General features: G+C 38.3%; 1 protein-coding gene across 1 annotated transcript in view; it reads right to left on the bottom strand.

Annotated features, from left to right (window-relative positions):
• The window catches only part of grik2 (glutamate receptor, ionotropic, kainate 2), a 262,001-nt gene that overhangs the window by 23,523 nt on the left and 222,727 nt on the right, over positions 1 to 15,751 (bottom strand). Inside the window, exon 14 of the mRNA XM_040118010.1 lies at positions 12,490 to 12,715. Coding sequence (XP_039973944.1) covers positions 12,490 to 12,715 — 226 coding nt within the window. The remainder of the gene's footprint in view (positions 1 to 12,489; positions 12,716 to 15,751) is intronic.

The raw sequence follows: 15,751 nt of genomic DNA, 5'->3' as shown, positions 1-15,751 counted from the left end.
GGATTCTTCTGTTGAAACTTATTTTAGACCCTACGCTCTATAAAATCTCTAAGCTGTCATTTTTATCCAGGATTTTAGAAATATTTGTCTCCACAAAACTGGTTTCTTTTATTAAGAATAATACAATTTTAGAAAAAATCAATCAATCTGGTTTTCGCTCTCTGCATAGCAATGACACTGCTCTGGTCAAAGTCACCAATGACTTATTGGTTGCCACTGATGCAGGCCTGAACTCTATAGTAATTCCCCTTGACACAGGCTCAGCCTTTGAAAAAGTGGACCACAATCTCTTAATGAACCGTCTGAAAAACTATGTTCGCATCAGTAATGTGGCTCTGTATTAGTTCATCTCATATCTGTCTAGCAGGTCCTTCTCTGTAGTACATATAGATGCCTCCTCCTCTCGGCTCCTCTCTTTTGTGGTGTCCCACAGGGATCTATTCTTGTTCCCCTTTTATTTACTATACACATGCTAACCCTGGGACAAATCATGTGTAGACATATTATTGATTTCAGTTGCTATGGGGATGATACCCAACTGTATGTCCATATAAAACCTGGTACGACCGATGTGTCATCTATTATATCCTGCCTTGATGAAATTAAGTACTGGATGTCCAATAAATTCCTGCAGGTGAATGACTCCTAATAATAATTATAATTATAATAATAGAAATAATTATAATTACATCACCTGGCCCCAGGACTACCAGAGTGAACAATCTCTCATCTTGTTTTGTCTTATCAAAAAATGTGAAAACAGAGGCTTGAATTCTAGGTCTTGTTTTCGAGTCTGAGTTGTCCTTTGACAGTCAGGTGACTAAAATTGTACAACCCCGCTTTGTACAACAGAGATATTTATCAAAGATCTGCTCATTCTTTTCATCTGCAGATCTAGAAAAGGTGATCCTTGCTTTCATCTCCTCCAGACTGGACTATTTAAATGCACTTTTATTCTGATATCAGCAGGCAAAACATCCAAAGACTACAGATGATAAAAAACACTGCTGCCAGGCTTTTAACACGTTTCAAGAGAAGCAACCACATCACACCTGACTTTGCTGCCCTTCGCTGGTTAACTGCTAGTTTTTGAATTGATTTTAAGATTTTACTGCTTGGTTTTCAAGTCTTGAAAGGTCAGCCTCCTTCCTATATCTGTGAGCTTCTAAATGCCTGAGCCTAATCATTACTTGAGATCCTCTGGCATGGACCTACTAATGGTTCCAAAATCTGTACTTGTCACTAAAAGTGACCAGGCCTTTGCCGTCTGGACCCCTCAGCTGTAAAATTCACTGACTGAGGACCTAAGACAGGCAAACTCAATATCTTCTTTAACTCTCTTCTTAAAACTCACTTTTATGGCCTATTCTTAACTGATGATATTTGTTGTAATTGTTTTAATTATTTATCTTGCTTTAAATTCATGATTCTGATTAAATAAATGTATTCCTTGTTTTTACTGTAAAGCTCTGTGTAACTGTGCTTTGAAATGTGCTCGATAAATAAAGTTATGATGATGATGATGAGGATGATGATGATGATGATGATGAATATTAATACCTGTTCAAGATTAATATTTTTGTCCGGTCACAAGGCCTAAGAATGGCAATGTCATATGATCAGTTCAGTGCCAGATTAAGAAGCCTCAACAGCTATTTTCCATATTGTAATTAAATGTGCTGTAAGAACAATTTAGTAATTTTTGGAAAACTATGTATTCTTATTTAATAAATCGGTTCCCATCCTTCTCCTTTTCTTTTGCTGAAACATTCCTTTATCATATCCAGACTCTACTACTGCAGTAGAATTCTTTATGGTACATCATCCAAAGTCCTTAATAAGTCCAGTACTCTACTCCTTTTCTACTCAGTCGCTCCCACTCCTGTTCCCACGTCACTAGTGTCCTAAAGAACCTCCTCTGACTTCCTGCCCCACAACGGATTCAACTGAAAGCCCTTCTCTTCACCTACAAAACCCTTCATAGTCAGACCCCGCTTCACCTCACCGGCATTCTCCACCAGCAGACTCCTTCCTTTTTTCACCAACCTCCTGTCCACTCAATCCTAGACCAAAACCCACCCCTGGGGTGACGGAGCCTTCTCAATTGCTGGAACTCTCTCTCCAAACACATCTGATCGGGGTTTATCATGGCATTATGCTTTTGCAATACTGATCTATGAAAAAATACACTGTACTGCTTGCAACGTGAGACACAGCTGTCTCTCATTCCCATTGGTTGCTCAGAGTTTGATGGCCATTGTGAAACAATAATACATTTTACCAGGAAACTACAAACCCTCAAAATGTCCGGGCTATATGCAAAAATATATCCTGTTTATAGTGGCTTCAGAAAGTATGACCCCTTCAGTTTTTGCACACTTTATTATGGTGTATATTTAATTTAAAATCGATAAAATTATCATTTTCACCAATCAATCTACACCCAATAACCCATTGTGACAAAGTAAAAACATATTTTTAGAAATTTGTGCAAATTTATTAAAAATCAAAAACTGAAATCTCTCATTTACAGAAGTATTCCTTAATTCATTACTTTGTAGAAGCCCCTTTAGCAGCAATTCCAGCTTCGAGTCTTCTGGGGTGAGTCTCTACAAGCTTTGCACACCTGGATTTAGGCCGATTATCCCATTCATCCTGTCAGATCCTCTCAAGCTCCGTCAGATTGAATGGGAAGTGTCTTTGAACTGCCATCTCCAGGTCTCCACAGATGTTCTATGAATTTTAAGTTTGGGCTTTGGCCGAGCCACTCAAAGACAGTCAGACTTGTCCCAAAGCCACTCCAGTGTTGTCTTGGCTGTTTTCAACTGACAACCCAGTCTAAGGTATCGTAGACCCTGGAGCAGGTTTTCTTCAAGAACCTTTCTGTATTTAGCTGCATTCATCCTTCCCTCAATTCTGACCAGTGTCCCTGTCCCTGCTGCCAAGAAGCCCCCCATAGCATGATGCTGCATGCTATGGCTTTACCATAGGGATGGTACTGGCCAGGTGATAAACAATCTAGATGTTCGCCAGACATAGCGCTTAGAGTTGTGTTCAAAATAGTTCATTTTTTGTCTCATTAGACCAGAGAGTCTTTTTGTTCATCCTTTCAGAATCCTTTAAAGGCCCTTTCGCAAACCCCCAGCGGGCTTTCATATGACTTTTAGGCAAAGTGGCTTCTGTCTAGCTGATTTACCATAAAGACCTGATTGATGGAGTGCTGCTGGGTATGTTGTCCTTCCAACAGATTCTCCCTTCTCTGCAGAGGATTTCTGAAACTCTGTTAAAGTGATTGTTGGGTTCTTGGTCACCTCCTTGACCAAGGCGCTTTTTGCCTGGACAGCCTTGGAAGAGTCCTGGTGCTTCTAGACTTCTTTCATTTCACAATTATTTAGCCCACTGTGCTCCTGGGAAAACCCAAAGCTTTAGAAAAGGTTTTATACCCTTTCCCCGATCTATGCCTCACCACAGTTTTATTGAAATTTTATATACACTGCTGTGTTGCCTTTCTAAACTATGTCCGATCAATTCAATTTTCCACAGGTGGACTCCAATCAAGCTCTACATGCATCTCAAGGGTAATTAAAGCAAAGAGGATGCACATGACCACAATTTGGAGTCCCACAGCTAAGGATAGAAGAGATAAGAGAGATAAGAAATTAAATCTACAATACAACAAATGGTGCAAAAAGTGAAGGGTTCTGAATATTTTCCAAAGCCACTGTATTTTTACTCACAGTTTGCCGGCTGTGATTGTGTGTTACTGTATTTGACATTGCTGTGTTTACACTGACAGCTCCAGTGCAGTTAAATTTCTCTGACTGGATTGTGGTCGCTCCAGACTGTGACTGACTGCTTAGTTTTAAATTTCCTAAATATATGCTATATTCACTATTCTTTAATCTGATCTAAGAAATAATGAACATTGCTGGGGAAACTCCCAGTGTCCATCTGCACCGAAGCCATTCTTGGAAATGTTAACTGCCGCTTGTAGCGAAGATCTGAGGATGTTTGAGAACTGACATAATTTTATCCAGAGTTTAAACCTTCTTTGTTTTCACAGTTTTCCTCGCATATGAGCTCTCGATGTGCCATGACACACATCCTCTCTGTGAAATTTCCTGCGGTCACATAGTACAGCTGTTCATTCATCATTAAACTTTGTTTATTCATTGTTTATTTTGTCAGAGGATTTCATGATTATAAAACAGAGATTTAATAGAGGTCTCAGAGGCAATATTGTCCGACCCCGACAATGTGTAAGAGCGTCTCTCATTGTTCCACTGATGGCCCATCGGTGCAACCCTCACAGGCAGTAGACAAACCCAGCCCTGCAAAATAAGCACTCGTGCTTAAATCCTCAACTGTGCACTGATGCTGAAATTAGAACACAACCAAGCATATCATTACCATGGGGGCTGAGGGTTCATGTCACCCAATATATAAGAAATAATTGTAATGACAAAAAGCTAAAGAAGGGTCATTTTATTCCTTCACTAATCAGTGTTAAACTCCAAGACACATGAGATGGTCACTGAACTCCTCCTGCTTCATTTTGGTTTACATGTCAACTAGCAACGTTCAACACAGCGGCTGTGTTTGCAGCTTCCAAGCGGATGACAAAGTTTTTGGCTGGTGTGTATCCTCACTCACAGGACCACTACATAGAGAAAGCATTCTGTTTAAATGTGGCGTCACTGATACACATTTAAACCAGTGTGTTATTGCTGTTGTTGAAGAACACGTGTTTGTCTGTGCCTGGAGGAGTTTCACTCGCTCACTTGTTTTGAAATCTGGGTCCACTAACTTTGTCGCTGTGAACCGACCACGTTATCACAGTGTTGTTGCGGGGCACCTCTGTGCACTGGAGTATGCATTGTCTGTGGTGCATGTACCTCATCACTGTGTGTGTGTGTGTTTTACTGAACATCCAACATGTAGATGCTGGTTAATCAAATATTGAGAAATACTTAGTATTATGCCATTTTTATGAAATATGCTCATATACAGACTGCTTAAGGTGTGTGCACATTTGGATACAAATCTTGTACATGTATAGTATATGTATACATATATGACTGAAGATTATGCCACTGAACACAACACAGCACATTCAGCATATATTAGATTCATTTGTTATACTATAAAAATGAATCAAATTTTTGTAAAACATTCCAACTGAAAAAAAATGTCCATAAAAATTAAAACTTCTCCTCAGACAGAATGTATCAAGCATCTCAGAATCACTTCCACAGTAGTTTGTTACAACTTGCATATTTGTTGCTGCAAACCATAATTTGAAGAATTTTAAGTTATAAGACAAAAGTTCTGCTTTCTGTTGACATGCAAAATAAAGGTGAAGCTGCTGAAAGCAAGTAAAATTTAAGGATTGTATTTAAAGGACATTTTACTCCTGCAAAGCCTGAAATATGAAATACTTAAAAAAAATTAAACATTTTTAAAAGGTGTTTATTGGAACTTTTGACAGAATAAAAAAAAATATGGAATTTTAAATTGCAGATATGATTTTTTTGTTTGTAGGTGTTATATATAGCAATTTATTTATCTCAGTTTTTTATTTTTTACATGTATTATATAATATACTGTATATGTGCATATACTTTATTAATATTTATTTTATACAGATATGTATAAAGTAATATACACATGCATATTATAAACATTGATCTCTTGTCAATTTAATAATTTATTTTTTTTATATATTTATTGTTGTGTACTTCACTACAGTGAATTACTATATATTATTGATTATTCGCTTTTTGCACAAATACTGCAATAATTCAAATAAAAACATTTATGTACACTCAGGTATTGCAATGTACATAGCTTTCTACTTACAATTTATTTTAGAGTTTTTCAACTCTTTCTTTACCCTCCTCTACTTACAGTATGTGCATATACAGTAGCTCTCTACATGTGATTTATCGCTCTTCATCAGATGTGTTGTGTTAGTTGTGCTTGATTGTTCTAAGCTCTATACTATAAAAAAAGATATATAATAAAATACAGAATATCCACTCTTTCTTTTTCACCTTTTACTTTGTCACCTGCTGACTGCAGCAGAATTTCTGCTCTTCACACCAGTTATGACAGACACGTGATGGTAAATACCCATAATTCCACTATAAATGTCCTGTAAAGATTAAATTTAAATCTGTATTTAATTTTATTATAACATTCACAGCAGTGATAATTGAGGGCTTTACAGAAATATTACCTAAAATGCCTGTTTCATATTTGATGTGCACAAAGGATGTAACAAAATAAAAGTACACAATTTTCCATTATTATATGCTGCTTCAATCCAGCAAATACTCATCTTAAAATATTAGTAAAAATACAAATTTTCATCTTACCATAACTTTCTCAAAAATTAGGTATATGACTAGCTTGTTATGTGTGCCACAACACAGAGGCAGCAATCTTGAATTTGGTAAATAAGAGACATTACTTTCTGCATTACACTGATAAAAAAAAAAAAAAAAAGATCGCTATAAAACGTGAGTCTGGCCGGCTAATATTTGGAGGATTGTGTAAAACACGCCTCTGCATGTAGGCCCATAAAAGAGGCGTTTAATCCTTCAAATCGGGGAAGTGTGTAGAGCAAAGTGATGGGCCATACTGAATCCAGTGTAAGACCCATTGATGTAATCTGCAAGATGAAAGTAGAGTAACAGCGCACTATGCATTATCTCTCAATGAAAGCAGAATATGAAATTTAAGTGTGCTGTATTGTCTGACACTCTGAACATGTGCATTTCTAGCCTATCGAGAGCAATTCTTCGCTCTCTGCTCTCTCTCAGCAGCGAGGGATTTGTTTTGCATGTTAAAACTAGGGTCAAAAAACACAAAGAATAGCAAATAGATATCTATTTGATAAACTGGAAAGTATTATAGATTCTTTGTTATAAATATATTGGACTCTTGATTTGTGTTTCTTTTTACCATACGGTCTACTTTCCTTAAAAGATAAATTTAATTGGTATATAAGCAGTTCTTGGATTGTTTAGGTACTCGTGATATGTTTGATTTCTGTCCCACAGACTACCATTACTTTACTATTCAGTGCTGACACCATCTAATGAGTGCGCATACACATGATCTACCATGTAATTGTCAAGCAAAAAAGGCTTCCTGTCCAAACAAGACACAAGAAGATACCAAAATGCACAGCTGCTTTGTGAGGTACAAAGTGAAATCTAGTCCAGTTAAAAAGCTGCAAGATAAGAGCTCAGGTTTCGGCAGTTTTCATCAGAATCAGCTGAGTGCATCACACTTTGGACCTGTCCAACGAGCTCGGCATTTGCTTTGGGTCACATCCATTTAGATACTACGAGAAAGGCTCAATCTTCTTCAACTTCTCACCATCATCAATTTATCATCTTCATTGGGGGGATACTCGAATGGCTCATTTTGCGACTACACTACACATAAGACATATTTCACGATGGAGTCTAATAGCTGAAAACTCTACATTCATTCTTTTCAGCCTTTCATTTTTTGTGCGCCCTATATCAAAAACAGCATTTATAATTAATGACTCTATAAGAACTTCTTTCAATTGTCCTCTCTTTTCTCTGTCATCATTCATTGGACCTCTCATCCCTACATCCATAAGTGATATACTATGTAAGTTTGGAAACAGTGGAAAATGTTTTTGAAATGCAAGGCTTCCAAAGAATTAATGTCCCTGCCACATTTTCCTTCTGTTTGAGCTCTCTGTCTAATAATCTTTCTTTCTTTATCACAAACATCCCAGACTGTGCTTGGGGGATGGTGAAAATGTTGGGGGGATGAGGGCTAGGGTAGGGTAAGTCACAGCAAGTCAGGTCACAGCATTGGAGATTTTCTATCTCACAGAAATGCATTCAGAACCCTTCCTGTTTATGAGGTGAAGCTAGCCCGGCAGGCAGCAGCAGAAACGACTGGAAGGACAGCAGCCTGCTGACAAGCAGCACACTTCCCCTTTACCCTGTTTGATTAATGCAGCCTAATGAAGGTAACTGAAGATTGATAGTCATCAGGGAGAGAGACGAAGAGAGAGGGAGGATGGGGAATAATGACGAGCCTCATGAGACTACAGTCAGGGCAGAGGAAGAGACACAATGAACAACTGCACAAGCTGTCTGTACAAAACTTGTGATGGTAATACTGGCAGTGACTCCAATAAATGACCAATTGGAAATATAGACAGGCTATCAAAAACCACATATACATGGCAAAAAAAACTAAAGGGAGTTACCTAGTGACTTAGTTGGTAAGAACACGTTAAACCCAGTGCCCCAAATTTGGGGCCAGTCTCTCTCATCTCTAGTACATCCAGTACAGTAAATACTACCGCAGACGTGAGATGAAAGAGAGAAGAAGAAGAAAAATAATCTTAACTTCACACTCTAAGACTGTGGAGGGCAGACATTCCCCTGCCTGGTTCACAGCAGACAGTCATGGTGCAGTCAATAGGGCAGATGCAAGAGATTTAAATTGCCATGATGAATGGGGAATATATTTTTATCTTAACTGTTTTAGTTTGGTTCAGTTATAGAGATGACTTGATACCGCTTTCTCATTTGTATTGCCCGTATTTGACGATATGGATACAGACCCTGTAGTCCTCTATAGGTAAATGCACTTTCAGATATATCTGAATCTATATACACACATGATGCAGAAATGCATCTTATACTTATATACCAATGGATTGACGTGAATAAATACATAGATAGAATAAATGTCTCGGCTGCTCAGCTGCTCCCTCTGATTGACCTTTCCAAGCATTGTGAAAGGAATCCAGTAAATGCAATCTGGCAAATATAGTTGTTGAAGATCAAAGTGATTGATAGTCAGGCAGATCGATTAACCAGCATCAAAATTCTTATAATTGTGTATTTTGTTGTATTTGTGTCAATGGGTCATATGGATTTACTGTATATAGACTGTTTAACCCCTGACCCACCGTTGGGCAAGTAATTAGAAACGTGCTGTGCAACCAAACATTGTTCTAACTCACAGACCTTCGATTTGAATTCAAATGGGGTCAAAAATTTTCCAAAGACACCTAATATCAGGCCAAATTTTGGTTAATATCTCTATAAAATTATGCACAAGGCATCTAGAATATTGGAATGGTGCAGCCATTAAAAAAAAAAAACCCCAACTGTAAAAATCATATGCATATAAGCATTGCATTATCGGAGCATTGGAGTTGCAATTGTATTGGCTGATTGGCATCAGCTGTGTTTCACAATGACTGGCTCATTCACAGCTGTGTGGCTATTAATTTCCAATCATATTCATGCAGATTTACAGCACGAACATTATAACTTAACACTTCTCACTGTCACTCTACTGATACCATCATGCCAACACTGTTTGCTACCACAGCTCTTCCATCACTCCAGCCTTCTAATATGGTGTTGTTAGTTCTGTTGATTTAACCAACATTCATGATCATGTATGTTTATTAGGGGGCTGGCTCTCCAGCAGAATCCCTTAAACAGCAGAACCTTTTCCACCAAATTTAATCGTATAATCATTCTCAAATAAATGCTAATTTCCTTGATGTAAGTATCTGACTCAAATAGCTTCTATAATGGGTTTGAATAAGCTTATCCAGGTTTTCTCTTTTTTCTCATTTGCATGCATGCTATCTTTTTATCTGTTTGAATGAAGCCCAGATAGTTCCTGGATCATTGGACGGTAAAACCCTCAGAGCAGGCACTGTTGTGGGGTCAGGAAATATAGTTGAGGAACTAAATTTAGACGCTGGTTCTACCAATTGAAATACTAAATGGACTGCATTTATATAGACGTTTTAGCTAAAGCGATTTAGAATTTGCCTCCTACTGACCCATTTACGCACGCTCACACACCAATGGCTGCAAGCTACAATGCAAGGCACTGGCCCAATCACTGGGAGCAGTAAGGGCTCAGCATCTTGCTCAAATATACTTCAAAGTGTGGACAGTAGGAAGCCTACAATTAATGAACAACCTGCTGAGGCACAGAAGCAGGTACATTAAAGTTTCCATGTTCAAAAAATGGGTTCTGGGCTCCTGGAATTTTTTTTGCGATGACAACATAGTATTATTGCAAATTATAAGGGATGTTTTTTGCATTAAAAAAGGTCCACAAATCTATATAGTTTTCTTAAGCAAAACAAAAAAAACATAAAAAAAAGAACAACTAGTTAACTTCTCCTTACACATACAGGATCTATCTTTGTTTGATATGATGAAGTCCTTAAGATGTTTAAGTGCTGTCCTGGGAATTAACAGGATTTACCAGTAGATGTTTAATGGAGTAAACACACCATTAGATTGAGCAATGACTACCACCTGGGAGGTGAACTAGGTCTGTCCATTACAGAGCTGAGGGAGCTGCCAAGGGGCCGTGCACTGAGTGCTGTAGCTCTATCAGCCCAACACCTACTCACTGTTCAAGTCAATGAGATGTATGCTAAATGTCCTGGGTATTTGGGAGTACAGGCTGCATATGGTAAAGGGTAATAAAAGGGTAGGATTAGCAATTTAAATACCTTGTCCTGACTGCATGTGAATGGGCGACCAGGGAGTAATGATGCTAACATCCTTCCTATTTTCAGTACGACAACTGTGTGGCACACTCACTTTCCCCTCATTCCCTTCACCCTCTTAAGCTTCCTTTCTTTGTTTCAGTGACACACACACGCACATGCAACCACATGTATATTGTGATTAAACGTATACACTGGTATTTATATAGTCACAGAAAGAAGTAAAATATATACAATGTAAGTTGTATGCTATAGTCAAGCAGTATCAGTCATCTAGGAAAATGCATATGCACTAACACAAACACACACACACACGCACGCATACAGACATTCGAGCACTGTAGCAAACCTTCAAAAGGAGCACATCAGTCAGGAAATGCAATCACCCAAGGAAAATATAGCCTACCTCCACTGTTTTCACACACAGCTACAGTCACTCAAATTACCTTCTGTGGCTGACCAGCAGAGCATAAACAAACAGCAACAAACGACCTTGCCGACGCTCAGTGTCCCAGAGGACATTTCCCTGATTTGTCAGGACAATACAGCTACTGGATACTGGAGGGAGATTTTTGAAGGCAGATGCTGATGATTTTTAGACTAGAGTTGCTAATACATAATAGATGATTTCTATTTTTTTTTTTTTTTTTTAATTCTATATCTGATATAAGAGCTTCAGAAGATACCAAATATGTCAGGCTGAATTTTTGGGACATATAAAACACTGAGTCTTGGTTTTGGATATTTCACTATGTAGGTTTAATAAAGAATTGATATGCAAGAGGTGATACTGTCAGATAGTGGGGAATAAGATGTTTTTGACAACCATAGTTACTTAAGGATAAATAAAAGGGTAAAACTGAATATTAAGGGTAAAAGTTTGAACAGTATGTTGCTCAAAAGCCATGCTTGCAGGAGGCATAAACACTCTGGGGACTAATTCACAATCCCCTCTCTGGTAAAGAATATGATACAACTTAAGAGCAGCCTTTTGCATGAGGTCATCATGTTAAGTTGTCTGTCGGTTGTAATTCCACAGGTATTTAACCAGAGTTTTTTCTTCTCACTGTGTTTGTAACAGGATTATGATAATCTGCTGCAGAGCTACCCTCTCCGTTCATCCCACTGTTTATGTTACACGGTTCTTCTGCCTGCTGGAGATAGCCCCAGGATTTTCCCCGATAAGTATTCCCCCACATGGGATGCCCTCAGGGATGTAGTGCAGTGTAAACAGACCAAATCCACTTACAACAGCTTTAATTTGTGACAACAGAGTTAACAACATTTTATAGAAATAGGAAATATCCATGATCTACATTCATGACATACTGTACATCAAGGTCATGTCATACTTCTGTTTCATCTTTTGATCTACTACTACATTAGTGGTTAGATTCTGAGATAGTTTTGCCAGGGAGGATTATTCAAGTCATTACCATGTCATCTGGTTTAGCACAGAAGAATAAAACAAGTTTTTTTTTAAATACACAGACTCAAAATATAGTGAAAATACAACTAACCCTGTAAATTCCAGAGTACAGAGGCATTTAGAACAGAATAATGTGCAGGGTTGTGGTTAACTTAGTAATTAACTAACTTCCAAACTTGAACTTAGCTACCCTGACAGTTGCAAAGGACCACAAGGAAGCACGATTCAAAGACAACAGCGTCATCCTGTTGTTGCCTGCTGCAGCGCCTCTCAGAGAGCAAGCTACTGTTTCAAGTGTTTCAAGTAGCTCTTTGTCACTTTCAGAATTTTTGATGTGAAAATGGATGAAAACAATTTTTAAATGTATGTAAATAAGGGTATGTTACAGGCAAACGAGCTTATGTTTTGCCTCAGCATCACGGTCTATTACACCAACCAGCCAAAACCTCAAAACCAGTTACCAGTTTAAATGTTTTGGCTGATCGGTGTACCTCTGTAGCATACATACCCATTGGGGTTCCAACCCCGTACGCTTTGGAGTCGATAAGGCCTCCAATCTGGGTGAGGTTGCAGTTGCGCTGCGTGACGAACTCGATGGTGGTGGACTCCATGAGGAATGCGTAATCCGAGGTGAGCACACGGTGAATGCCTTCCTCAACGTTCTTCACCATCACTGAGTGCCTCCGACTACTCATGAACTCCCACATCTTATCATACGTGGAAATCTTGGTTTTCTGTGAGGAGACACGTAGTGGCACTGTGAGTAACTAAGAAGTCCTAATTACTAAGACATAGAACAAAAAGGAAAATGACATCCCATTTATTGATTGTAAAAGCTATACTGGTTTTTGTTGAGAGTGAAGTAGGTTAGAGATTAATGACGAAATATTTTTGTCTCAGCAGTTTTAATGTCCTGAGCGACTAAAAGAAACAATGACAGGCAGAGCACTCACATCACTCATTTAAGTACTGCCAATGTACACCGCTGTATCAAGGCCTGAAAAACCATTTACATTCAATTACATTCCAAATTTAATTAGGGAAAAAAATGCCATTTGCTTCAGCCGAACTTTTTTTGCAGCTCCAGCAGCAGTATATGCTTTCTGTCTACCTAAGTCATTCTCACTTGTGAGGGAGATGCAGGGTGAAGTAGACAAGCTTGCTAAATAGCAGCCACTGTGTGAACTTGTGTGACTGTACATCTCAGATGCCTGTGCTGCTGCTATCAACCTATAGTTAGGAGCAGCAGCGGCATTGTCAGTAGCAGTGTGCCACACTTTCTACATCTGTAATCATTGAGAAAAATCCAAGAGGGCATGACTCTCCAGGGGTGCAGATTTGAAGGCATTTTTGAAGCCATTTGAAACCTAATTAAGTCACATCTTCAAGGTCCTGCCCGCCATTATTGTGTGTAATGACTTTTTGTGGCTGGTCGATATTTTAGATCAACTGGGTGATTTGCGGAGTGCCTATCTGAATCTTTCAGAGTCACCCTTGACAAATCAGGCGATTGAGCATGCAAGCTCCAGACTGCTGATAAGGTGAGAGCAGGGGCTGTGAACACACAGAGAGCCAGAAAACCACCTATACTCCGAGTCAGACAGAGAGCTGAGGTGGGCTTCCTAGAGCCTCCACAAAGGAATCCAGAGCTGATTATACCTAAACTATACATAAGATCTTGGAAAATGCAACGGTGTACAGCTGTCTCCTGAGACCCGGTACTGCATTTTTGTCCTCTGTTGGGAACATGTGTCTCTCTTCTGCATTTCAATAACTCTGTAGCCTACAGTGTTGAAATCTGTGGCCCCTTGTAGAGGACATCATGGCCTTTCCAATGATATCATATTTGTAGGGGTGTGTCCATCACAACAAGACTTGTGTATTTTCAAACTCAAAGAAAATAAAGCATTGTAAAGCACATTGTCCACAATGTGGAATTTCTCAACACATGTTGAGAAGCATAATCTAAGCTCTTTAACAATTTGTTGCACTTGTCAATGTTTTATTGGTAATGTTGTACTTGAATTTCTCCTTCCAGTGCTGTGATGATGGGCACTGGATAAAAGCTTGACAGTTAAAGTTAATGTAGTGTGGAGAAGGTGTTAAGGTTTTATCTTTTGTTTGTCCATAAGTATGTGAAATTCTGGTTACTGCCTGGGTGACAGAAATGAGTCTACCCTGACATCTGATCTGATCTGATTTTTATGAATTTTATGAATTTTATTTATTGATTCAAAATTTTAATGACTAAGAGCTAAATGCTTAGCCAGAAAATTCCAATAACCAATTTAAATTTAAAAATTTTCAGTTTTCAGTTGTTTTACTTTGCTCCAAAATTCTGTCGTAATGCAAGATTGCAAAGAGGAGAGACGAACAATGTCCTGATGTACACTACAAAAGGGGTTTGTGATGGCAAAAAATTTAATATTGAATATACTTAATGACAATTTGTTAAAATTGTTTCCTAAACCTTAAATTCATATCCAACTAATTTGCTATAGCATCGTCATTTGCAGCGTGAAATATATTTTGCTGGAATCCTACTGTTGCAAAGTATTTACTGCTAAAAATATTTCATTTGTTTTCCCTAACATGTCCACTCTTGGCAACTACAGTATTGATGATGCTTTCATAGTTATGTTCAGGAAACTTAAAATACTTGGTTAATGTTAATGAAGATGACAGTCTTGGCTAAAGATTGAAAAAGGCTAAGAGTCTAAAGCCACATTATAGCGGCTCTGGTCTGCACTGTGATGCTTTGAGCTAAATGCTAATATCAACATGCTTACATGCTCATATTGACAACATTAACATGATTATTCAAATTACACTGTGGATTTCAGGGGGTCTTCTTTTGCGCATGTACTAACTACATACAAACAGTAATATATGATATGAAGCATTTAATTAAAGATCAAAGAGAGACTTTATTTGGCACTGTTAGGTGCTGCATCACAGCCATGGGCTAAAGATTACAGAGACAAATGAAAAATAAATAAACTCACCATTTGGTGAGAGATTTTGGTCTGTTTCTGCATTTGTCATTGCGTGGAAAAATTGCTATAGGAGTATGTTTCCAGCATCCACTTTACACCTTAATGTTATCTTTTATGGCTGAATAATGGAGAAAACCTGTTCCAGAAAGCTGTGTGATCGGGAAGGGCAATGAAGTCTTCACTTTAATGCACAGACGAAATTATGAGAGAGAGGATGCTGAAGCTGGGGTTGCAGTCTGGTAGCCGACACTGCACAAACCAGTCGATCAGAATTGCTGATCTGACACCAAATCCACACACGATAATTACGCATAGGTAGATGCTTGCCAGAGAACATAATCAGAACAACAATAACATTTTCTCCAACTGTATTTATCAAACCCTAATTGTCCTATATAAAAGCTGACAGACAAGGACGATAGGAAACCGGGTTGTCCCCCCAGATAGACTGTCAGGGTGGAAAAACCTTTGTAGAAATATTTTAAATTAATACTTAAACTACTAATCACATAATAAAACACATGTACTGTGTGTATTGCCATTACATTTGATATGGATATTCATTTTAAACCAGTTTTAGGCCAACAGCAGCACATCATAGGCATGGCTTGCCTGAAAATGCATCTGAAATGGAGGCCAACTGACACTTTTTTCATTTTAATCCAAAGGGACTTTGGACAGCACTCACTGTTGAACCGGTAATGGTTGACTCTGTAGTGTCACGGTGTTTGTTCTGTTGATTGTTGATTGATCTTGTAAGATTGTCCCCACTAG

The sequence above is a fragment of the Xiphias gladius genome, chromosome 22 (assembly GCF_016859285.1).
Source record: "Xiphias gladius isolate SHS-SW01 ecotype Sanya breed wild chromosome 22, ASM1685928v1, whole genome shotgun sequence".
NCBI classification, from domain to species: domain Eukaryota; kingdom Metazoa; phylum Chordata; class Actinopteri; order Istiophoriformes; family Xiphiidae; genus Xiphias; species Xiphias gladius.
Note: the sequence above shows the minus strand (reverse complement) of the source record. Positions and strands in the feature narration are given on the sequence as shown.